This window comes from Sphaeramia orbicularis, chromosome 4, assembly GCF_902148855.1.
Source record: "Sphaeramia orbicularis chromosome 4, fSphaOr1.1, whole genome shotgun sequence".
In the NCBI taxonomy this organism is placed as follows: Eukaryota; Metazoa; Chordata; class Actinopteri; order Kurtiformes; family Apogonidae; genus Sphaeramia; species Sphaeramia orbicularis.
In genome coordinates, this window is record NC_043960.1 from 13,519,269 (window position 1) to 13,544,724 (window position 25,456).

General features: G+C 37.5%; 1 protein-coding gene and 1 non-coding gene across 2 annotated transcripts; one reads left to right on the forward strand and one right to left on the reverse strand.

Moving 5' to 3' along the window:
* Window positions 1-2,679: 2,679 nt before the first annotated feature.
* On the reverse strand, window positions 2,680-25,456 carry LOC115418346 (zinc finger matrin-type protein 3-like). Its single transcript, XM_030132772.1, has 6 exons — window positions 25,287-25,456; window positions 12,849-13,591; window positions 11,680-11,820; window positions 7,886-8,052; window positions 6,560-6,663; window positions 2,680-3,338 (listed from the first exon to the last, which is right to left on the reverse strand). The coding sequence occupies exons 1-6, from the start codon at window positions 25,408-25,410 to the stop codon at window positions 3,130-3,132; spliced, it is 1,488 nt and encodes a 495-aa protein (XP_029988632.1). The 5' UTR covers window positions 25,411-25,456; the 3' UTR covers window positions 2,680-3,129.
* trnak-cuu (transfer RNA lysine (anticodon CUU)) lies at window positions 20,980-21,052 on the forward strand. The gene has a single exon. It is a non-coding gene; the product is annotated as a tRNA-Lys (tRNA).

Genomic DNA, 25,456 nt, shown 5'->3' on the forward strand with positions numbered 1-25,456 from the left:
TATTTTACTATGGGTTGTTCATCTAGATCCTACAGGTTGTATAGTCAGAGGATGCGTATGAGACGATAATCACCTTATATATTACATTAACATATGGGTAGTAAATCTTCAACCATGATGGACAGTGGTTTTCAACTTGGGGTTTAAATCACAGGGGATTATTTATGCAATAACAGAGAATAAATGGTTTAAATCACACAAAATCATGCTTATTTACAAAGCTTTTTTCTCATTTTTAATGTTTTAATTTTGAAACATTAAAAACACCCATTTCTTTTGGATATCTAAATTTTCTTCAAATTAAACCTGAAAAAAAAAAAAAAAAAACTTTTTAGCTGAAATGCTCCTTCATGTTGACTCTGAGGCGTCACCTGTGACTGAGGGGTCTGAAGTATTCATCCATCGCTTCATTTTAATTAGAAGCCACTGGTTTCGAAGGTTCTTATATGACTCTGTATGGAGTCTGTTTCTTGCATTCTCATTATTTCCTCCATTCCTTTGCTTGTTTCATTTCTTGTACATACTGAAGATGTCTGTTCAGTGGTTGCATTAATGTGTGGCTCTTTTTTTTAATCCCAGAGCCTGTCAACATAATAAAAGGTTATGCTACCGATCCTTTCATGCAAGACAAAGCATGTTATTTCTAGGAGGATGCGGAGTGCTATTAACGGACGGCAACTCGGCGAGCTGTCTCACCTACAGCTTTCGTTAGAGTGCCCTGCCTTCATCAGCTCCCCTTCGTTCTTTTTTGATTAAACCATACGGCACAGTGGGCTTCTTAAAAAAAAAAAAAAAAAAAAACACTCCTGCATTTCGTTTTCTGCCTTTCACTCCCCTACTCCCCACGTTTGGATCCCTAAATACCACAGTACTCTGTCCTCACAGTGCTATTCTCCTGAGTGTCCTCGTGTGTTTGATCAGGTGTGTGTTTGTGCTCTAGAGACCTGTACAAGATGTGAACAGCTGCCTCTAAATAAACCAAGCAGAGAAAAGGCCAGAATGCTGCCTTCAATTCACTTGATGACACATAAAATGACATGACCTAAATTGGGATTCTGACTGACTGAATGATTCGGGAGTGTGTGTGTATGTGTGTGTGTGCGCACTGTTATTGTGCATGAAATCTGGAAATGTGACAAGATGTATAAAAGGTCAACCACAAAATGTCTAAATGACACTGAAAAGGTTGGATAAATCTGCCTTTCATCAACTGATGTGCCGTAGTCTCACTATGAAAATCAAACTTTTGCTTCAAACAATATGTATGCTGATATTTTTGACCCTGACACTGCTACCTCTGAATGACACGGGGACCATATTAATAGCTAAAGGCACAGCACTCGCTTTTTAGCCTTTCAAACAATGATAGTGTGACTGTAAATGCCGTGTGACTGTGCTGTGTTCAGCTCAGCAGCACTGCAGGACTAGGAAATCAAATAAATAGAAACAGGAAAATCAAATTTGGTACCAATTATATAACTGATCTTTTCTGGGATGAGCCAAACATTGGAAAACAGCTGGACCTGGGTCATACAGGGTAAAACAAAAAACAAAAAACAAAAAAAAAAAAGAGGCTGTCTGCAAATCCAGATAAAAATCTGCGTAGCTTCACTGCAGCTGATTTATGCTGCAGTAAAACCTCTTTAAGTCCCCTTTGGGAATCAAAATTAAGTGGGAGAATTAAATGATATGTCCTATAAACAGAAACATACACAAGCTCTTTCACTTGCACTCTCATTTGCAGTTTGCAATCTAATTAGAAGTTTGGAGTTAAATGCTTTCAGTTGCATGCATCCCTTGTGAATTTCCGATGCATCCTCCTGACAATGCTAGTTTGGCTGGCTGTCAAAACAACATTCACTTTGTTCTCTGCCTCAAAAGCGGTCGAAACTTTAGAGACAACTCCGGCATGTCGTCCACCAGCGAAGATGGGATGATGACACAAGCAGTTTTTAACACATCACTGGTACCAAAGTTACCGATAAAAGAAAGGAGATGTAGGGCCCACGGTAAAATCCAGACACAGATATACAGTGCTGATAGGTAGACATTCAGTCAGTGCACACATTTTTGTACAAGATTCCTGATAATTATTAAATAGATTATGAATATTTACAATATGCAATAGGCTTACATTAACTTAACTTTGTGTGTATTATTCAATATTTACATCTACGTTGTAATTTTTTGGACATTTACATAATATTTCTGAGGAAAGATGGCATGGTGATGGTTTCTACTAAACTGCCAAAATGGCTCGCCAAAGCTTATTCTTTAGCCTAATTCCCATCAAAGGCACAAACAAGGCTAGCCAGAGCAAAGCCTTTCGCCTGATACATGCCAAAGAGCTGGTCGGAGTTGGCTGAGGCTATCAGACTCAAGTAACACTGTTTGTACTGGATGATCTGTTGGTTGTGCTTTGTTTTCAAATCAGCAAATAGTGATTTGGGTTGTGGTAGTATTTAAAGTTTGGAAGATGTTACCTCCATAGACTGTAAAAATACCTGTAGGACTGATTTACACACAAGGCCTTAAACTAAAACCTCGTCGCTATTATGATTGTTTTCATTTTGATCTGCTTTTCACTTCTTTACCAGCAGTTTCCATCTCATTTCTGTTCTTTCACTGGGCTCAGACCTTCTGTTTATCCTGTTTTCTCTCTGTACAAAACTAGTTAACTAACTACCTGCAGCCTGAACAAGATTTCATTGCAGTTCATTTGCATTTACAGTAACCTGAGTCAGGATGCTGCATTCAAGCCCTAAAGGAAAGTTTGGCCAAAAGAAGTTTGAAATTCAAGACGTTTTATGTTGTGTAAACTCACTTAATAGCAACGTTTCTGTGTTTCATGTTCATGTTGCACCCTGTTTTTGTTCCTCAGACTGAATTTCAACATGAGGATAACAGCCGGGTCACATAAACCTATTAAATCCAATTACATTGTCACTTGAGGATTTGAGAGGTTGATCCATATATCAAATGAATTGCAACAAAATCTTACAGCCATTTGGGATAATCCCTTCACTAAATATACTCCTTAAAAGCAATACTTTGGCCTTGAACTGTCTCTTCACACTCTCTCACTTTCTATAATCTTTTACACTTAATCTTTTTTCTTGCTCTTGTCTTTTAGCTGTAGCCCAGGTTTTCCATCTCATTACGGTATCGTAACTCAGACACTTTAGCTTTGTGCTGCTTGCTCTCCAGATGCTGCCTGAAGTCTGTCTCCTGTTCGGCTCCACAGTTGCACATGGAGCAGTAGAACTGTCCACTGGGAGTCACACACATGGCTAAATCCCTGGGGATGCGTTGCCTCGGTCTGGGGTTGTAGTAGGGTCCTGGAGGAAGTGACAGACATGATGGATACGATTAATGGTGGCAGATGAACACTTTAATGCTCATTCATGCAAGATCAGTGTCAACAAGGGACCTTTTATGCTATAGGTTTAGCTTATATAGTTGATAAATTAACTTGATACAAGTATTGCAAGTAATGTAATTAATTACTTTATCAATGTACACTACATTAAAAATTAGAAAAGCACTCGGAGAGCACAGACCTCCGCCAAGGCAGATCATCCCCCTGATCACCACCAAAATGTAATCATTTGTTCCTTGTGCCAGTATCAACATTTCCTGAAAATTTCTTCAAAATCCATCCATAACTTTTTGAGTTATCTCACCAACAGACAAACAAACAAACAAATAGACAAACCCAGATGAAAACATAACCTCCGCTGTTCCATGGTGGAGGTAAATACATTTGAGTTTTGTTTTATTCTTCACTATAGAGCTGGGCTATATGGAAAACAAATACATCTAGATTTTTTTCAATGTTATAGCTAATTTATGATTTTAATTTAATGTTTTCTGGCTACATGAATATAATACTACATTAAAAAATTATCTTTCTTTACTAAAATTATACACCATATATGACTGGACAAACACATTCACAATTAATATATTGCAAGATGCAAAAAGGCTGCACTTTCAAAGACATAAAAATGCTGCACTTTGAATTTTTGTTGAGCAAAAAAGGGAAGAGGAATAATCTAAGTTTTGTCATTTAGGCATTTTCATAAAGAAAAACTTCAATTAACTGAATTAATTTGATATATTGCCCATCCCAACTGTACTAAATGTTTGTCTTAAAGAAATGTAAAGAGGTACTCCATACTGAAATATTTTTTGAGCTGCAAACTGCATTATGTGACCATATTGATAATGATGAAACCATCATGGCTATGTGGATCCTTTGGAACCAGAAGTGACCATACTTTTAACAGAAAAGTGGAGCTGGGATAATGAGTGAACAAGACTAAATGCCAGCTTACTGTCGTAGTAAAACATCACCATTAAGATTTTATAGTCTTTCTAGTGTAACTTAATAACCACAACTCCAGCTGAACTGTCTGCCAGGAAAAAAACATAGGATTTACTCAGTGAACAGTGTCTCTGAAAGACAGATTCAGCAGGTGATCTGCAAATGAGAGCAGAATTACTCCTGGAAAACAAGAATAGCTTTTGGAGAGAAGTTCAGTGCTAGGTTTATGGGTGTCAGAGGGTTTTAGAGCCACGATCTAGTGGCCGTCAATGACACTACACTGAGTTAAGCCATGGCTCCACTTTGGTCCTCACCACTTGAATAAAATACACCAATCCTGCTGTTGACATTTATACAAATAAGTACATTTATAATATAATATATACAGGAATCTATAAACAAAATTTATAACAACAGACATTATATGGATTAAAAATGGCTCAACAAACCCTAATCCTATGGTCTGATGTTTGGGAATACTCTACATCATAATCTACATACATCTACATTCAGTGTTTATGTTCCCTATTTAAAGGTTTGCTCCCAAACTGTCTATAGCTACATTTTATATTTTACATCCCTTCGTTCAATGACACTAGATTTCCTTGTCAAAAACAGCAGTTTTACCACTGCATGATCAGTTAGACTGTATCTAGCTGGGGTCTATGTGGTTAAGAGAGTCCATTTGTTTTTGTCAAAAGGGTCTGGTGGTTTTGAGAAGTCCTTCATACTTATGTCAGGTGGATCAAATACAATTTGCTGCTGATCTGTTCACAAAAAAACCCTGAATAATCCCTTCCAGGCCCCTCTTATTTGGGCTCTAAAGAAAGATGACTTTTATTTTTCATAGTTAAACAAATAGTTAAATTATTTTTTGAGACTAATCTGTTCTCAGATCATTGCCAAGTGATTGTTTAGTCTGTAAAAACACCCTGCAGTTACCTGGAACAGACGTTCATAAACACAAGCTGTCTTCAAAATTCTTGTATTATCAAACTAAAGTAGAGACAAAGCTCAAATCCTCAGAGTTGAGATGCTGGAAAAGAAGAACTTTTGCGTTTTCTTATTTTTTATGTGCAACACATACACAGACACACAAAAAGTCCTCTAGGATTACATCTAGGTGTATCACTGAAAAAAGAGCATAGCTTGTTTGTGTGTGTGTGTGTTAACACAGCAGAAAAATGAGAAGGAGATAAGGAGAGAGATAAAAAGACAACGAGAAGGGAACTGCAGGAGAGAGTGCAGCTATTTTGGGGTTTGTCCATCAAGAAAACTGATTAAATCAGCAGGACGTTGTAGTGTGAATGTATGAGGCTAAGAGTGGGAGAAGAAAAAGTGAATTGACTCTGGCTTCTGATTTGTCCTGTTTTATCCTGAGCTGAGGTGCTGTTTTTTTTGTCTGTGAAGAGATAATGTGAAAGACGACAAGAATGAGATGGTTGTTTGACGTCAGCAGACAGTCTGACGTTACCCTCTGTGTATCTGTTTTCACAAACACACAAAGGTGAGTATAGAGACACATGCACACAGGACAGAAACAGCCTGGAGTGAAAAGAAGGATTCAGCCAAAAACGCCGTCCTTAACTGCACAGCCTGAGTTGCAACACTGGAAAAATGCACGTTATGTAAAGTGAGCTTTTCCAAAACACCTACAGAGTAAAAATGGCTTTTTGTTTTTCAAAATGCTGGGAAACAAAACAAATCTTAGAATAGCCTGTACATGTGCAATTTTTGGATTAAAAATAAAAATTATGAAGATTCAACTAGAAATACCCCAGAAAAGTTAAGGTGCCAAGTAAATATCAAAATGTGACTTAAACATGCCAGAATGTGACGGTTATCTCCAACACAATGAAACTGTTAAAAATATTATGTTTACTCTTTCTTCGCCGTATCTCTTGAGGCAGCTGCAGCCAAATACTTGGACTCTTCTGCCTCCAGGGAGTCCTCTAAAGCGCAGTCAGCTATCAGAATGGAAAATGATGTTCTGACTCTCAGTACGTTTATGTGAAGAGAACATTATAGATTATGTCACACTTTATAAACCATACTCAGACTCATTATGTTCCCCACTAGGCTGCAATGTGAAGATAATTCAACAGAAACAATGGGCGCCATCAGGAACAAAGACTATTAACATAATTGATGCTGTGTACATGAGACTCTGGATGGTAATTTTAGTTTATGCTGCTATTGTAGGTTTCTATTTTTTTATTTTTACATTTTTACCTGGCATGCCGGTGGGTAGCTGTGGGCTGCGGCGGTTTTTCACCAGTCTGTACTCATTTCCATCTTTCCTGTTTCTTCTTTGGGTAGTCTCGTTGTTGCCTTCCCTGAAATAGAAATGGCATTTGGTCATTTTGGGGCATATTTTTGATTTGTCACCAGTCACAGCAATTTGCTTCAGCCATCATTTTTTTGACAGTTTTTATTAGTTATTTCTCATTTTGTCATACAGAACATAACAAACAACAAACAGATAATAGTCACAATCTGATAGTAATGATAATTTAGGTTACAGTTATGAAATAGCAAACAAGTTGAATTAATTTAACTTTTAGAGCAGCAGTTTATAAAGCATTTCACAGGATTAAGAGACAAACCACACATTAATTGTATTTAAAGAGTCTAATCCATTTGCCCTATCAGCCATCATTTTCATAGCAGATTTTCATTTTGTTTTGATATATTAGCATAAACATACAGAACAAAGCATGTGACAAATGGACCAAATATCCAGATCAAATTGATAGTACTGAAAGAAAATCCAGCATTAACTGAAATTATGCACAAAAATCTGTACTTTTTCACTTTTCACACATCAGTGGACTACTTTACTTGATGTTTGCAGTTTTTTTTTTTTAATTTACAACAATGGGGGTGTAGAAAATAAGTTTGTGGGACTGGAAGTTATGGGTATTTGGAGGAAATGATTACACTAATTCTGGTCTGTTCCGAAGTTAAGTTACCAAACAAAGACACCTAAAACAACAACAAAAAAAAGAAACATGTGATGAATTGCCATAGATGTATATTTTTTACTGACTCTTCCACTGTCAAAACAGTCTCTGAAAGTCTCATTTTTATGTCATTTTATGTCCTTTTGTATCTTTTTAGTCACTATAATCTTTTTACATCTTTTACATTACAGTTTACGTTACAGCCGTTCCTCTGCATTTCACATTGGTGAGGTCAATTTTTATAAACTCTTCTGCAAAACTCATTTCCTCCATTTTAATTAGGAAAATAAATTCACATATCATTTCCTTTGCCAGTAAGTGATCCAGTAAAAAAAAAACATTGCAACCCATGTTGGGTCCTGGCTGTAAGACTGAGAAACAGACTTCTATACAATGTACACTTACAATTACAATGTAATTTAATGTAATTTAGTGCAACATTAACATTGTAATATTGTAAAGTACCAAATCTACAGTAAGCACGGGTCATGAAGTACACAATGGCTATAAGGAAACTTTCAAAAGAATTCCCCAACATGTGTAAAGCTAAATGGAGCCTTTGTTTTAGGAAAAAGAAGTCTTTACCCAAACCTACATGTTGTTATTGTTCTGCTGAGCCTCAGCGAGCCGTAGTTTCTTGGCGTGGTTCTTGCCCTGGTAGTGGGCCTGTGCGACCGCCGGTGAACTGAAGGATGCATCGCACAGCTTACAATAGTCGTTCTCTGTGGCCAAAATGACCCGGGTAGCTCCCTTATACAACGCCTGCACACACAGGACAAAGCAGTACAGTGTTTGTAGTGAAAGGAGTTTTGGAGTAAACAGTGAGACAGAGGAGAAAGGAATTTGGAGATAAGGAAGGAGTAGAGATGGAGGGATAGAAGTCCTTGAACAACCTTTGATTAAGAAGGGAATATACACAGATGAAAGTTATTTATTCACAAAACAAATATCATGCAATTGAATTCGGCGCAACTGATAAGACTGCAATAAAAGCTAGGTCGAGAATCTTTGTTTAGCAGCCTAATTTTTTTCCAACTACAGGGGTTGGACAAAATAATGGAAACACCTTAAAAAATCAACAAAATATAATTTAATATGGTGTAGGTCCGCCTTTTGCAGCAATTACAGCCTCAATTCTCCGAGGTATTGATTCATACAACTTGTGAATTGTTTCCAAAGGAATTTTAAGCCATTCTTCAGTTAGAATACCCTCCAACTCTTTTAGAGACGATGGCGGTGGAAATCGACGTCTTACTTGAATCTCTAAAACTGACCATAAATGCTCAATAATGTTGAGGTCTGGGGACTGTGCCGGCCATACGAGATGCTCAACTTCATTAGAATGTTCCTCATGCTATTCTTTAACAATTCTAGCTGTATGGATTGGGGCATTATCATCTTGAGGTGAAGGTGTTTCCATTATTTTGTCCAACCCCTGTATATTAATTGAACATTTTCAATGAACACAACAGAGGTTATATCAATTTGTAACAGTCAATGCGCAATCAAGAATGACATATCTGACTGTCAACACCCATCCCTTCCCACCCACCCAACCCACAGGCCAATAAATAAATAAATAAATAAATAAATAAGGAAAAACATAAAAGAAAATCAAAAACAGAAACCATAAATAATGATAAAGGAACTCAAATCATAAAAGTAAAAACAAACATAAAAAAAAAGGTAGTATAGCACACAGAAATAAGAGAAGAAAGGAAAAGACTACACATAATTTCTCATTCCCTCCTTTCCTCTCCTTTCCCCTCTTTCTCAATGATGTTTAATCATCTATATTCTGAGGAAAATTTAAAGAATCGAAATACCGTAAAAATGGATCCCAAGTAGTATGAAATGATTTAATTGAGCCTCTAAGAGAGAATCTCAACTTTTCAACCTTAAGACTGTAAAGCACCTCACGTACCCACCGGACAGATGAAGGGGGATGGGAGACCTTCCAATTAAGTAGAATCAACCTTTAGGCTAAGAGTGTGGTAAATGCTATAGCCAGCAGCCTAAATTTTTTTATAAATCACAATGGCTGAGCGGTCTACGGTGCTGTGTTCAGGTCGCAGTCTCTAACTAGAGGTGTGGGTTCATATCCCACTTTTGACAGTGGCTTCATGCTTCTGTGGGGTCAGTAATGTGTGGCCTGGACGGTTGGAGAATAGGCTTGTGATCAGTTCAATTCCCAGGACCAGCAGAGAAATTACTGGTTGTTGTACTGTTGAGCAAGGCACTTAACCTCCCATTTGCTCCCCAGGTGCCTGACATAGAAACCCACTGCTCCTAGTTTGCAGTGTGTGGTGTTCGAGAAAGTGACGAGATAAATGCAATGGGTGAATTTCAGTCTGTGTTGCATGTAAATTATATACTGACAAATAAAGACTCTAAATTGAACTCCAAATAAGACTAGGAGAACATTTACATCAGTGAAAGGGATTTTTGTTCTTTAAAGTAAAGATAGTGACAGTGCATGATTAAGTAGTACTCGCTGGCTATTTTACTTGTCAGCTTCAGATGAACATGTGCAATAAATGCAGTGCAACAGACTGATTACACTGCAATGCATGGTAAAAATAATTTTTTTTACATACCAAAGTAAAATATATATCACCTGATGACATTTCATAACAATAAGGAAAAGTGAGGCCATATTATCTCAGTTATGGGAACTTACATGTTGCTTCTATGTATAACAGAAGAGTCACATCTCACAGAATCCAATTAAAGATGTCAATCCAACATTAAATCCCTCCCTGTCTGAAAGTTGTTTATTTATTACAAATCATATCATCATTGCAGTATTTAAAGATTAGGGATCTAAGTCTGTAAGTTTATCAGCAACCACAAAGTAACATGGATCTAGTAAACCTGGATGGAAGAAGTGATTTTCCAGAGGCACACTGATAAATAAACTCCATAAGTTGTTTGTTTGTTATTTGGATATCAATTTTGTAATGTGTTGTTGAATGTGTTGTAATATGGATGAGTGACTAAATGTACATCTTTCAAAATTGCTGATAAATTTGGGACAGTGTTGTTTTCAGTAAGCATGGAAAGGTTTGAAGGGGTAGGATTAGATAAGTTTATAATTCTTCCTACTCCTTTTTGCTCATGTAAATTTTGAGGCTTAAGACGTTTCAGTTTTAAGTTATCATTTTGTTTCGTTCTCATTTTCTTGATTAACATTTATTTGCATTTCTGTTTTTAAATCATCATTTACATGATCGAAATAAAGATCAATGGAACATCTATACAGATTGTGTGATGATTTTTGAATCCCAGACTACAATCTACAGAAGGTAACGGTAAAGAACAAAATACCATCAGTGCACATCGACATGGGCCGCTTTAGTTGTAAACGATGCAAACATATTCAGTAAAACCTCCAAACTTGTGAGGGAATAGAAGAATGCATAAAAGCATCCAGTTGCAACTGTGGTAAAGAGGCCAATATGGGATGACAACTGTACAAAGACTGTTCAGGTTAGTAGCCTTTTTTAGCTACATTTAGCATTTAGCTAAATTTAGATGTGCTGATCTATGCATCATTTCATGCTGAGTTCCTAATGGTTGTTACGTAGATGAAGGTCATCGCTGCAGTTACACTGGTATACGGGCAAACTAAAATATCTGTGTGATGTAGGACCAACTTTTTTTTTCACAACCAAAGGCGTTACTACGTTTTGTCCTTGTTGTCTGGGATGGTACAAAATAGCAGTGTATACTTGGCTTGAGATTGTATTTATATGATGTGGGCATAGCAGTAAGTTTACGGTCACTCAGGGTAGTGTTGTAGTGGTCAGCAATTCTGTCTCACAGCTGGAAGGTTCCATGTTTGATTCCCAGTTGCACTGGGGTGTTTCTGTCTTGGATTTTCTTGATTTCTCCAGTTCCACTGGTTTCGTCAGCCATCACAAACAGGTTATAAATAGGTTGATTCTCCTGTCAGCAAGTTCCCTGGACCAAGGTAGTGTTGAAGAACTGTACTTGGTCCCAGAGTACATTCAGTGGAAGCTCACTGCGCCTAATGTGCTCGGTACTAATGCCAGTGCTGAGTGCTTCGTGTATTGGGATAGATACAGATTGAATTTCCCCATGGGGATAATAACGTCCCTCTATCGGCAATAGAGGAAACAGCATTTTAGGTTTTTTTTTTTTTTTTTTTAATTTCACATGAATGACTAAGGAGAGGAAATTATTCTAAGGACGACACACATTTACACTGAACAAATGAAGCAGAGTGACTCTGCAGTTCCTTTCCACCTCCTCAGAGGTATATAATGTCTAATAGCAGATTGCTCACTTCAGCAGCAGCACTTCCACCCCCTCAACCAACACTGTGCTGCTTATTAGTCTGCTGCTGATGCTGAGTTTAAGTCTGACCTGTCTGCCTGTGTCACTGTCGCTGGATCCTGAGTTGAGAGCTGTCTGGCCATTTGCTTCAAGGGCTTCTGGGATCCTGATGGCTGGTGGCTGCTGACTGCCTGCGTAGAAATTCCTCAGCTTTTTACTGTGGTTCTTCCCCTACATAGACACATAGATAAGGATATTATATGTCAGGGCTTTTAATTAACTCATTTTCCAGGATAAAATGTTGCCACTGTATGTTTTTGTAAACCTCATGTATGTATTATCTCCACTGACTTGGCTGAAATATATATATATATATATATATATATATATATATATATATATATATATATATATATATATATATATACACACACACACACACACACACACACATATATATATATAAATATATATATACACACACACACACACACACACATATACATATATATATATATATATATATATATATATATATATATATATATATATATATATATATATATATATATATATATATATATATATATATATATAAAATGTGACTAGGGGTGGGGGTCACGGTTATCATGACAGTATCGTGGTAAAGCAATTAGGAGACACTTGATACATTGCAAGACAGTCATCTTAGACACATCATGACGTCTGAGGAAAAAAAACACCAAGGGTGAAAAAAGCAGTAATTATACATTTATCCACTGCACTGTGGTATCTGTTTCACATTTTACAACTGAGATGAAATGATGGATACTCACACTGCAACGTGTGCTATCATTTCAAGGAGTGACTCTAGAGCTGTAGAACACCTGCATATTTTAATAAAAATACTGATATCTGATCTGGTGGAAGTACAATGCAATATATCTTCTATGCCTCATGATACATTCCTGTATTGATATTTTGGCCCATCCCTAATAGTGAGTCATTGATGTCACACCTTTGTGAAGTTTCTTCTGGATTAAACCAAGCTTTGATATCTTTCTTTTATGCTTTCAGTACAGAAACCTAACTATCAAATGTTTAATGATGTCTTTTCTGAGAAACATGGTTGTTATTATAACCTGATTCTGTTCCAGAAGCAACACTAGCAGCTAAAATACAATAAAAATGTTATACACGTGTATATGAAATGTATTTTTTATTCAGAAATGTTGAAACCATCCATAGTTTATGTTAAAACACATGCATGTTTAACTGACCTGGTAGTGAGCCTGAGCCTGCTGGGCCGAGTTGAGGGTAACATTGCAGAGTTTACAGTACAATGGTTTACACAGTTCTTCCAGCCCCAGAGAGTCTTCCTGCTCCTCCATCCCCAGTGGAGAGCCTTCCTCCTGGGGCTGCTCACTGGCTGGGGCTGCCTGGTCTGGGACAGGACCAGGGATGAGGCCTGGCACTGGGGCAGGGATGAGGGCCGGTCCTGGTGGTCTTGGCAGAAGCTGTGAGGGGTCTGGACCTGGAGCGGGAGGTGAGGACAGGGGGCTGGGAGGGAGGGGGAAGTGCCCAGCTCCGGGCGCCACAACAGGTGGGGGCACCAGTGCTTGTGCAGGGTTTAGATGTGGAGGTCCCAGTGGCTGTGTGAGGTCCATGGATGGAGGTACCATTGTTTTTGTGTGGTCAACATGGGGGGGTCCCAAGGTGTGTGCCATTGGAGGAGGTCCCAGAGGCTGAGCAGGCACCATTGGAGGAGGGCCTAATGTGTGCGCTGGGGTTATGGGTGGAGGTCTTAAAGTGTGTGTAGCAGTTATCGGAGGCGGCCCAAGAGTCTGGGTGGGGGCCATAGTTGGAGGTCCAATTGCCTGAGCAGGGGCTATGGGTGGGGGACAGAGAGGCTGGGTCGGTGCCATAGGTGGTGGTCCGAGCTGATGCAGAGAGTCGATGTGATGGAAGGGCTGCTGGGGATGGGTGAAGAGGCTCAGGGGAGGCTTTAACATGGTCTCTGGCACTGGGGAGAGGAGGGTACACATCAGACTTTCAGCAGAGGAGTGCACCCATTAACTTTAAATACATACTTTAACCCTTTAGGCGCCTGTGTTTTATTTTTTATTTTTTTATATTCAGCTATGATATCAACATTTCAAAAAGCTGTGACTTTGATGCTTATAGGGTTAATTGCATGTAATGTATTCTAGTATTTTACACTACTTTATACTTGTACTCAACTACATCTGAAAGGCAAATATTGCACATTTTACTGAACAGTTTTAGTTTAGTTTAGTTTTATCTATCAGATTACAGTTTTTCATTCTCTTCATGTCCAATCAGAGATATGTACCACCTTTGTTACAAACATAAGGATGAATGCTTACAAAACAGGAAAATACACCATCAAAAAGCTGAAAAAGGGTGTTTTTTTTTGAGCTCATTAAAAGTTGACTTTTTACAGACATGTGATTCTTTGATGCTCCAAACATATGATGATCCTATATCTTTCAGATCTTTTTTATTTTATTTACACCTGTTTTTTGCACAATCAGGGCCTGTCGCAGCTCCCATTTCACTGTCTTCATCATTGTCATGTGACAAATAAAGATTCTATTCTATTCTATTCTATTCTATTCTATTCTATTATTGGGGTGTCAAACACAGCCCATGGGCCAAAACCAGTCCATCAAAGGGTCTAGTTCAGCCCATGGATGAACTTGTGAAAATAACCTGAACAAATACAAACCTGAAACGATAAGCCAAGACATAATATTGTTAAAGTTGCACTTATTTTTCTAGTTCTACATGACTGTTCAGGTTATTCAGCTTTTATTGCGAAAGAATAGTTTGTAAATGTTAAAATGTTCATAATGTAATTTAACTTTTCCACACTAAAACAAGAGAAAAAGCTGGAGTTGTCATCGTTAATAGGTTATTATGCTATTATTTCACTAGTCCACCTGCTTGAGATCAAATTGGGCTGAATGTGGCCCCTGAAGTAAAATGAGTTTGACACCTCGTTATAGAATATGACGCACTGGTTCAAATGAGCTCAATCATCAACACGTACAGCAATAAAATGTGACACACACTTCAGGCAGTAATATGAATAAAAAAAAACATCATATGTAATGATAAAACAGTGACACTGCACTTTGCTGATAATAGTTATTTACTCTTACTTGCCTTTGAGTGTAGAACCTTGACTTGCAGGTATGTTTCCAGTTTAGTGTTACTAATTCGACTTAATTAAAGGATCACAGTGTTACTTCCGGCACTGCAGACTTTAAGGCAATTAAAGGTAGGGAACACGCACATGATTTCATAACCACAGCCAGTCATGACGAATTAAATGCATTCCTTTCACAAAGAGTCAATAGCATTAATGAGAAAGTCAGTGTTGATTAAAAAAGACACGGCTACAGTAATACCCAAAAAAGAACTCTTCATTTGCAGCTTGTGGCATTTCAGACTTAAAAGAGCACAGAGTTTATAGTGGGACTTAATAGTGCTGTAAACATTACTGTATGAGCTGTATCCAGATAAGATCATGAGAAATATACAAGGATGAATTAGTGAGAACGATTACTTTTTCAGCCTCATGTACTTAAGAGTGTACAAAATTTATATTAATTAAGGGTTGAGTTGTTATCAGCCTGGGACATTTTCATATCAGATATTCAGTGTTTTTATAGTTTACCGCATTCATCTGATATTAAAAGATCTGTGCTGTTTTGCTATAGTGCAGCTGCCTGTCTGTGTCTGTAGAGAGGCCTGGCCCACGGCACTATCTCATTGATTACATCGTGAGTAATAGCCGATGGACGCTGAAATGAGAAAAGAATATCTTGTTATTGACTTGTGCTTATCCCTCAAATTCAATGCAAAAACACAGTAAATATTGCTGCAATCTGCTTTCCTTACTTGATGACGATTAGCCGAAAGGCATTTCAACAAAGTTTGGTATTGGAAGCTTTGTTACTCGAGATTTTTTTTTTTTTTTCACCGCAAATGTATATATCAGTTCCAAGCATCCTGGCTGATCCCTTGTAAGAATGTGTTCAAATGTGTAGGAGTGCAGAAAAGCTGTTTAGGTTAAAATGAATGTTTCCTATTCGAACAGAACTATCTGGAAACAGTGAAACCACGATGATTAAAATTCTTGAGATGCATAAAAAAAATGGTTTATCTTTCCACTGAATGCTTCTGAAAGTTCATCCTCCCTGTTCAAATAAACAGTTCGATCCCTTCATTTAATTCTTTTACTTAAAATGGTAAAAGTCATATCAAGTCTTTCGGATGTTTAATACATTTTTGTAAATGAGGTCTTGCCAATTTGTCCTTAAAAGGAGAAACAGAAGGACTAACTGCAGCATATAAAATCAGTTTAAATATACATATGAACACCAAACTATTGAACCTCTTCACGGTCTTTACTTAAATTCTTGGAATATGCTGAGACAAACAAACATGACTTATGTGATTTTCATGTCACGCTATTGATAAATCCGTCTGATTTGTACTGCAGACTGAAGTGGATATTGTCTGTTGTTGCGAGCTCATCAAACTGACATTACACACTATGTATAGGCATTTATTTTGGCGTCCTGAGGCAGATGAGATGTAAAGAGACGGACCAATGGAAACATATTCTGAGACAGAGGAGCTTCACACTCCAGTGGGCATCACTAAGATTAGGCTGAGCCTGCAGCGCCTGCGGTCATGCATTCGGGAAGTTACATATGCACACACAGAGGGCGACAGTAAAATCCTGTAGCCTCTCTGATCAGAAGAGATTACAGCCTGAGGTGTGACTGAGTGGGCGATATGATATTGAGTGTGTATGCGGCTGTGTGACTGTGTATATGTGTGTTCATATGTATACATCGAAGGCATTAGTGTGTGTTTGTATGCACACTGAAAACAGAAAAAACTGCCTCATTTGTGGATTGAAGTTGTTTGTGCATCATTTGTGCTGCTCAGATGCTCCTTTTCAATGACAAACTGTGTGAATATATGTGGATGGCCAAGTTTTACTCATGTTATGGGGACAAAATCTGTTTCCAGAGTCACTGATGAGAACAATGCAAAAGTCATTATAATAAAATTGAAGGTTGAAGCTGCAGGGGCTGAAATCAGGGGGAAAAAATGCCAGAATCTGAAAATACAGACGTTCCTTCTGCTGTTCTCTCCTCTCTGTTCAAGACCAAGAACCAAATATAAAGATACACTGCAAATTATTTGGTTCTTATCATGATAAAAAAAACAAATAAAACTTTAGATTTAGATGCTTATTTCTAGATCTAACCATCTTAATTCAAGAAATCTTGTCAAGTGAAATTATCTTGCTGCATGCACAGATATTTCACTTGTTTTGAGAACCTTTTTCCTCAGATTTAGTGTTTTTATCTTGTTTGTAGACACCTTTTTTGCTGTGTAGAAATTCTTATGAAAAAGTGAAGCCATTTTCCCAATCTTCTGTGTTGGCATATGGAGTATAGCAGTTGTGTGGCATCTGACTGAATTGCAACTGTGGAAATTACAACTTTTAGTCAAATATTTACCCCCATTTCTCTGAAAACATCTATGAGTGATCAAAACATACTGACAGATTCTCTTCAGCTAAAAAATAGTTCAGAAAAGAGGACAGTGTCCTTATTTCCTCTAGGATGACTTAAATTGTTATATAGTAAAATGCAATTTTGAAATTTCTGTCCAATGGTGCCACACACTGAAGCTTTATGAGTTACTTCAAAGTTAGAATTAGACTAGACTAGAGGATTTTCCCATCAAAACTGGTCTGGAAAAAACATTTTAATCACAAGTACTATCTTTCTCAAACTTAGGGTCAGGACCAAAAATAGATCATGGAACTATTTTTATTGGGACAGTTGTCAAACTTGTAAAATGCATAACAATAATATGGTATGTGAGTCCGTTTGCATGGTTAAAATAGATTTAAAATGTTCTCTGTAAGAATTTAGATAAAAGAAAAACATAAAAATGATCAAAAGGTGATGTAAAAGATACAAGACATAAAGGACACAGCCACAGTGTATTGACAATGGAAAAGTTAGTCATGTGTTTCCGTACATTAGCATTGGAATGTTTTTTTCATATGTTTCTTCATTGGTGGCAGTGTGTTAGTATTGGAAGCGATTTTCAACATTATGTTTTTATCGGTGATATCTATATGATCTAACTTTCATTATAATTCAACATTGTTTTGATGATGGAAGAGTCACAGAAAATGCAGATATCATAGCAATTCATTCATCAAGACATAAAAAAAATAAATGTAGGAACCACTTTTCTTGGTACAGGTATGCTGTTATAGTGAGGATAAATTGGCAGGAAATTAATACACATCAATGTTACGTCCTCCAAAGTGATGTGGGTGTGTGTGTATGTGTTAAATATATTATCGGGTCAGTAATAAGCCAACAGCTGTGTCAAAACTCAGTGCTGGAAGCTTTCATCTGGAATCCAATTGGACGCCTGATGGCACTGATTCACAGACCCAAAATAACACCCTGAGGTGTTTGTGTTTCCGACTGCTGCTCGCTGTCATTCTGTCTGTCCACCCTGTTTAGCTGTCTATCTGTCACCTGGCCTGTCTGACCTCAGGAGAAAGGTATGCTGCACAAGAAGCTGACCTTACTATAGTCCTCTCAAGTGCAAAACGAGACAGCATGCGAGTGTGTCAACAGAGCTGGATGTGTTCACTCTTCAGCGGTAAAATATTAATGGCTGACTTCTGTGTGAATATATATCATTTGCACATCTGATCGGTGTTTCGTTAAAACGTTAATATAAGATGTGTTTGAAACATCCCCTACAGAGATAGCAGTGACATTCCAAATTTGTAAAACAGAACTTGAAAAATGTTTCTGAATGTCAAACTCTGAATATTCGTAAAAGGAAAACCTGAAAAGACACCCTGGCAGACTGTTGGAAACGGTGCAGCAACAGCATAATAATGTAATGATCAGTCATGCGTAAAGACAGGAAGAGACTGTTTCCTGAAAATCCACAGTAGTTGTTTACATTTGGATGAAATGATGAGGATCACAGAAGGAAAATTATCTTAAAAAAAAAAAAGGCAGTAACACAATGAAGCAGATGTGTATTTCAGGACATAGAGTGAAACTGAAATGCTCATGACTGTGGCTTAAAATATTGGTTAACCTTCATTCACGAAAGGTTACAGGACATAGAGAAAATAATAGGACATAATGAATTTACTGAGGGAAATTCCAGACAGGATGACTTCTGTAACTGTTCTGTAGTGGATATTGCTGATGTTTTATGTGACCTGTAATGAGAAATAAGCCATCCGTAGTTATGTCATTAAAAAAAAGGCCATATGTCACATGAGTAATGCTTTGTATACAGTGTATTATTTTTCACTATGTTTTTTTTTTTTATATTTCTTGAATGGATTGAACTAAATCTGAATTTAGCATCAAATATGAGTAAAAGAAAAAGCAAGTATGTAATGACTGCGATAAGCATCTATAATTGGAGCAAACTGATTCTCTGTAGACCCCATTAAAAGATAATGGCAGGACTGAAAGGTGCAAGAACTTCCTTTATGAAATAATATTTCAGAAAGCCGACCTTTCTGCTGCTGTTTTATCAGACTAATAAGACCTGTAGTTCATTACTCATCTCCTCAGTGCTTAACAATCAATATCATGAAGTCCAGAAGGAGGCATGTTCCACATACGTTGCAGATCATCAATCTTAGCAGTAGTGGCTCTGGGGGACACTTCCGACCTGATTGTAACCAACAGCGTTCAGCTCAGAAAGCTCACAGCAATTATCAGCACAAAAGACCATTGACCTTTTTAGGCTTTAAATGCCCCATTAAACAAACACACAGCAGCAGCAGCACTCAATAGGCTATGGCTGTGTAACGGCACATACAAGCCTCATTTAATTCAGTATTTACATCCTACTCTTCTTCTCCCTTTTATTAGCATTTTACAAACATTATACACGTGTTATTTACTATCCTTTTACTTAACAAGTAATCAATGGAAATGCATCACAATTGAGGATATTGCTGTGTTGAAAAAAAAACAGAAAAAAACACTAATAACCTTTCATACTGATATACAAAAGGACCCCATGTCCTTGATCCTGGGTCTTCCAAGTAAATATGTGAAAACAGCAGCCGGCAAAGACTGTATAATATTGTAATGTTTGCAGCTAGGAAAAATATTCTTTTGCAGTGGGTCAGTGACAAGATTCCTTCGGTCTGTGGTTGGCGCAAAATAATTTTTGAACTGATCCCCCTAGAACAGGGTTTTTCAACCTCGGGGTGGGACCCCACATGGGGTCACCTGGAATTCAAATGGGGTCACCTGAAATTTCTAGTAATTGATGAAAATAAAATCAAAACTTACTAATAAAAAAAAATATATGGCGAGTTGAGAGAGACAATCACAATACATAAAGACATAACAAACTGTGAAGCTGAAACTGAAACTCTGTGGTTCTGTTTATCTGTCAAATGTTCAATGTGGTCGGTTTCAGATGCTGCAGCTCTTTCATAATTCATAGTTTGAGTTATTGTTTGTTCAGTATTAGTGTGCAGCCTTGTAAATACAAGCTGAACTGACTGTACATATCCTGACCAAGGAAAATAAAATTCTCACTTTGTGCAGTAATCTACACCTGACTTTTCTGCCTCTGTCCTTATATAATATGCATTATAGAAACTAAATGTTGTCTAAAATTAATGCTTATTTGGAACATAGTATGGCAAACTATTACATGATCAAAAACAAATTGATTTTAGCAAAAAAAAAAAAAAAAAAAAAAAGTCTCTGTTTTGAATGTCTGGGGTCGCCAGAAATTTGTGATGTTAAAATAGGGTCAGGAGCCAAAAAAGGTTGGGAACCACTGCCCTAGAATATCTTACCGATATTATACATGACAGTGTAGATCAGTTCTACAGTGTGGTGCCCATTTTTGGACTATATCAGATCGGACCTCTCTTCCACTCTGTTAAAAGGACTGTTGTACACTTGAATGTTATGCATAAATGTGACTCTTGTACACTGTAAGTCTGACCTACCACCTTCTGTATTATACTGTTTTCATTTCTTATGTAAGAGCTGTCATGTATGTTTTGTTGTGTGTCTAGTTTTGAAGACACTGCTTGTTCTATTGAATGAAAAACAAAATTGCAATAAAAACAAAGAAAAAAAAAAACCCTCCTAGTACCCTACAGGCGACAATTGGGCTGTTTACACAATACAACCTAATAAAAAACATAGTCCTTAAAATAGCTGAGACATAGAGTCTGTGACTGATCATTACTCTTAAGTGCCTACAGGGTCTCAGTCAAGGGTCATGACATATGATCTGACACATGAGACCCTTTTTAGAGGATCACCAGCCCGGCTAGCTCAGTCGGTAGAGCATGAGACTCTTAATCTCAGGGTCGTGGGTTCGAGCCCCACGTTGGGCGGTAGTTGCTTTTGAAGTCATCAGCAGAAGATTACCCGAAACTCGTTGCTATCAAGACATCTATGGTATAATGACTTCAGCAACACATCTGACAGCCATAGGAATAGATACACACAGTTACCAACAGAAGACTGTCTTGTACACTGGGTACTGAAATTTAAGGTTTGGGGTGATAATAATCCAATCCAACTTTATTATAAGCCCTTTAGAAATAACCACAGTGGGCCAAAGTGCTGTACAGAAGACTAAAAGCACAGCGAATAAAATAATCAAAGCATTAAGAAAGAATAAAATCAAATAAATAAAACAGTTAAAATATAACAACATAAGCAAAAATGGCAACATTGCAAGAATGTCAAAAAGCCACAGAGAACAGGTGGGACAATAAATCCTATTTATGCAGCAACAAAGTACAAGAAGGGCTGTGTAATATCCATCCATCCATCTTTCTGAACCACTCAGTTCTCATTAAGGTAATATTTATTAAGGACAGATAAGGTCAGTGCACATTAATGAACATCTGTGTTGAACAACATCAGATGCAAGTATGCTGGATTACAGCAAAATACTCATTTTCATCTGTAGTCCCAAGGCAGGTAACAAAACATCACAATTAAAATGTACAAATAGCCACATGTCACCAGTTCATTAGTGAGATGACATACAAACAACCATTCACACTCACATTCACACTTGCAGATGATTTAGATTCACCATTTAACCTATTAAGGTGCAATGTCTTTGGACAGTGGGAGGAAACCAGAGTGAGCCCACGCAGATACACAGAGAACATGCAAACTCTACACAGAAGGTGTTGCTGTGCTGTGAGGGGATAGTGCTAACCACTGCACCACCGTACCACCGACTGTGGAATATGACTGTAAGTGCTGTCAAACGATACATGTTTTTTTTTTTTTTAATATCTTGTTATTTCACAGAAGAAAATCATCCAGATACAGTATAAACTTAGTGATACTGGGTCTTACATTTTGCAATTCTCCTTTGTGCACTCTTCCCACCCCCCAACCCCTAAAGGGACAACTGAAATTTTTAATCAGATTAATCACATGGTTGCTGTGGATTAATTTTGATTAATCACGATTAAATATCATTCATTTTCAATCTATATTAGCAGGAGCAAACAGACTCAAGAAAGACGGGAATATATATGCATTAATGTGTTTGTCACAAGCTGGGCAATACGTTAGCCGAAGTGCTAGCAGAATCCCTGACTGATGTACAAACTGCCTGAATTGCGTTGCCAGAGACATTCAGAGTCATTTTGTGCTACAGATGGGTTAATGGCGTTAAAATTTTAATCATATTCATCATGACGATGGATTAATCCACATTAATGCATTAATTTTGACAGCCCCAGTGACTATAGGTGTTCATCAGTGTCATTATTTTGTTGTAATTATACACTGTACAAAAGTATTTTTTATATATTTGAATTTTTTTATTCTTTGGATGACAGTTTGGGGAGTGGATCTGTTTCAGTGCAAAGTCTTGTTTAATTGCATGAAAACAAAATCAAGTCCAGAAAATCAATGTTGAAAATTACAGTGCAAAAAAAAAACCCTCTTCTAGCAATTACGTAAAAAAATTGTGTCAAACATTACAGATATTGTATTTGTTGGTTAAACTGTTGTTAAATTTACTCAAATGTACTATATTACGATCAATAGGAGTAATACTATGGATATGAGATTTCATCATATCACACAGCCCTTCTTCCACGTAATTGAGGTACTTTTTGAGGGTACAGGGTAAAGTCATTTTTGGTTTGTCCCCGGCGTTTGTCCCAGTGTAGCAGCTGCTCTTATTTTCATACCCTGTAATGTTCCTGGCATGTTACAGATTCATGTTTTATTCTGAGGGAATTCAGACTTAATTATGATGCTCTTTTACGAACACTAGCTTTTACTAGGAGGGATGTAAATTTCACAGTGATGGCCCATAATTACCTCAAATCTTTGCATGTACAATGTAGAAGAGCAACACATGTTCTTCCTATCCACGGGAAAAAAGATATTCTGATTATCGTCTTGATCCAAGAACATCACAACAGAGAATGGAGCAGCTTTGATTATACGTCTGAACATCTAATACAGGCAAGATCAATGCTTCACTTTTTACTGAGAATCTTTCCAATGCTGTCTTCTGTTCTGACATAACCAGGACAATAATCTTTTCTTTGCGTTGTTTTAATATAAGCTGCACTAAATGTACACAAATGGGTCAAGGTCAGTTTTGTGTATTTCCTTTGAGACCAGGCCTACAAAATGAAGGCTATATCGCTGAATCATGTGTAAAACTACTGACAAGCAGTGGCCCTTGTCAGTAGGCAAAAAACATCTTTTGCATATGAGGTTATGAAGAGAATGCAATCAACTTTACAAGTCAAAATCATGGCTAATATTGCAGTGACGCAGGAAGCGGCTGCTGATCCGAGGACTGACAGCACAGAGATGTTTAAGAGAGAAAACTTAAGTCCCACTTGGTTTTACTTGAAACTACCTCAGAAATCAAACTTATGTCCTGAAGCTCGATAATCTAACAGCCTCCACTGAGAATCTCTTAAATAGGCCAAGTGTTCATTTTCTCTAGAGTTTCTCCTGCCGTACTGCGTTGTGTTGTGTCACATCAATTATGGAGCGATGAGAAGCACATGCCTCTTGCACTTATTCCATCTGCTTCACTGGGCAATGGTCGTCTAAATGTCCTGTACTTTCAACCTCATGTACTGGACTTTTATCTCTTTGTGGCACCAAAATCTGAATTTCATGAAATCTCACTACAACAAAAGAGAATTCATGTCAATGGAAGTGCCTTAACTTTAATTATTTACATAAACTGAGTGGTCTTCCACTCTGAGGATTCACTGCATCACACCACTATCGATTAATATATTGTCTGTTCCTTCATATAGAAAACAAATTGCAAGACAAGGAAATATCCCATCTCTCATGGCCAAACATATCCAGCCACTTAAACATTAGTTATTTTTTTGATTCTTTTTAAGAATAACTGCACAGTCTGCAAAAAGACAAAAGCAATTCTCAAGGAATATGAAGTTTTTAATATGTATCCAATCAATCTCATAGAAATGCAAAGAAACTGAACAGCATAGAGATACATTTTTCATCATTCCTTCCTAAAAGTTAATTGGAGAATTTTTTTGTTTTTTATAATGAATCCTTATCTGGTCTATTTGAGCATTAAATGAATAGACTTGCATTTTTTTGAACATGTGATCACAGAATGTATATTTCCACTTGCAACTATTTTGTGATAAATGATAAAATGAGTAACTTGCGACAACAGATAAAAACTGGATAAACGTGCTGCTGTGGCTTCATACTTTGACCAAATTGAACATTTTAAATGAATTTGAATTAATTTAATAATTAGCTGCTTTCCAGTACTATTAAATTTCAAGCACTTACAGTAACCTTTGCCTTGAATTCAGAGTCTGATTTCAGTGCATGTCGCATAGGTCAAGAATCGAAATGTGAAATGTGAGTGATGACGACAGCTGCCAGTTTGATCATATGGATATTACAAAGTGATCATTCTACAAATCTAATCAACTTCCTAATGACAATGCCACACACACACACGCACACACACACACACACACACACACACACATATATATATATATATATATATATATATATATATATATATATATATATATATAATATATATATATATATAGCTACTGTGCACTGGCTGTAACAAGAAAACCAGCTTTTGCAGTGAATGTGCAGGTGTCCATAAATGAACCCTCAGTGTAAAACTGCCACATGTCCCAATCAGCTGTGCAAAAAGGGGAGCATTCAGTGTCTTCACCTGCTAGAATGAAATGACTCCAGACATGAAAGTGACCATTGCATTGGAGCTCAAAGCATTGGTCAAACATCCGCTCCAACCTGAAGTCACCCCGGAGCATGAGCTTTAATCTTCCTAGAAACCACTGGTATTCTCGACAGCCTCAGATTTTTTGCATCAGCAGCATCCATACTCTTACAGAATGGTGGCTGGTGCACCTTCATGACATTATGATGATGACAGCAGGAACAACCGGTTTCAACACCCACCTCCCTCTGTGGGCTACATCTGCAAATACCTCTGGTTAGATTTCCTCCCATCCATCCCTGTGCGTTTAGCGCATTAATGCTGCTGCCAGTCAGAGGGGAGACCCTACAAGGCAAGCCCTCAGTCCTTACCTGGTAAGCGGGCAAGATAATGGCTGCTGTCACCGTAGTTGACAGGAGGCGAAGTGAAATTTCTGCAATATTCTGCACTCTGGTAGTACCCTGCATCCCCGTTCTTCAGCTGCAGCGCCATCATCGCAGTCACATCCCTTTGCCAACTTCTCCTCTCCAAAAAACCGGGC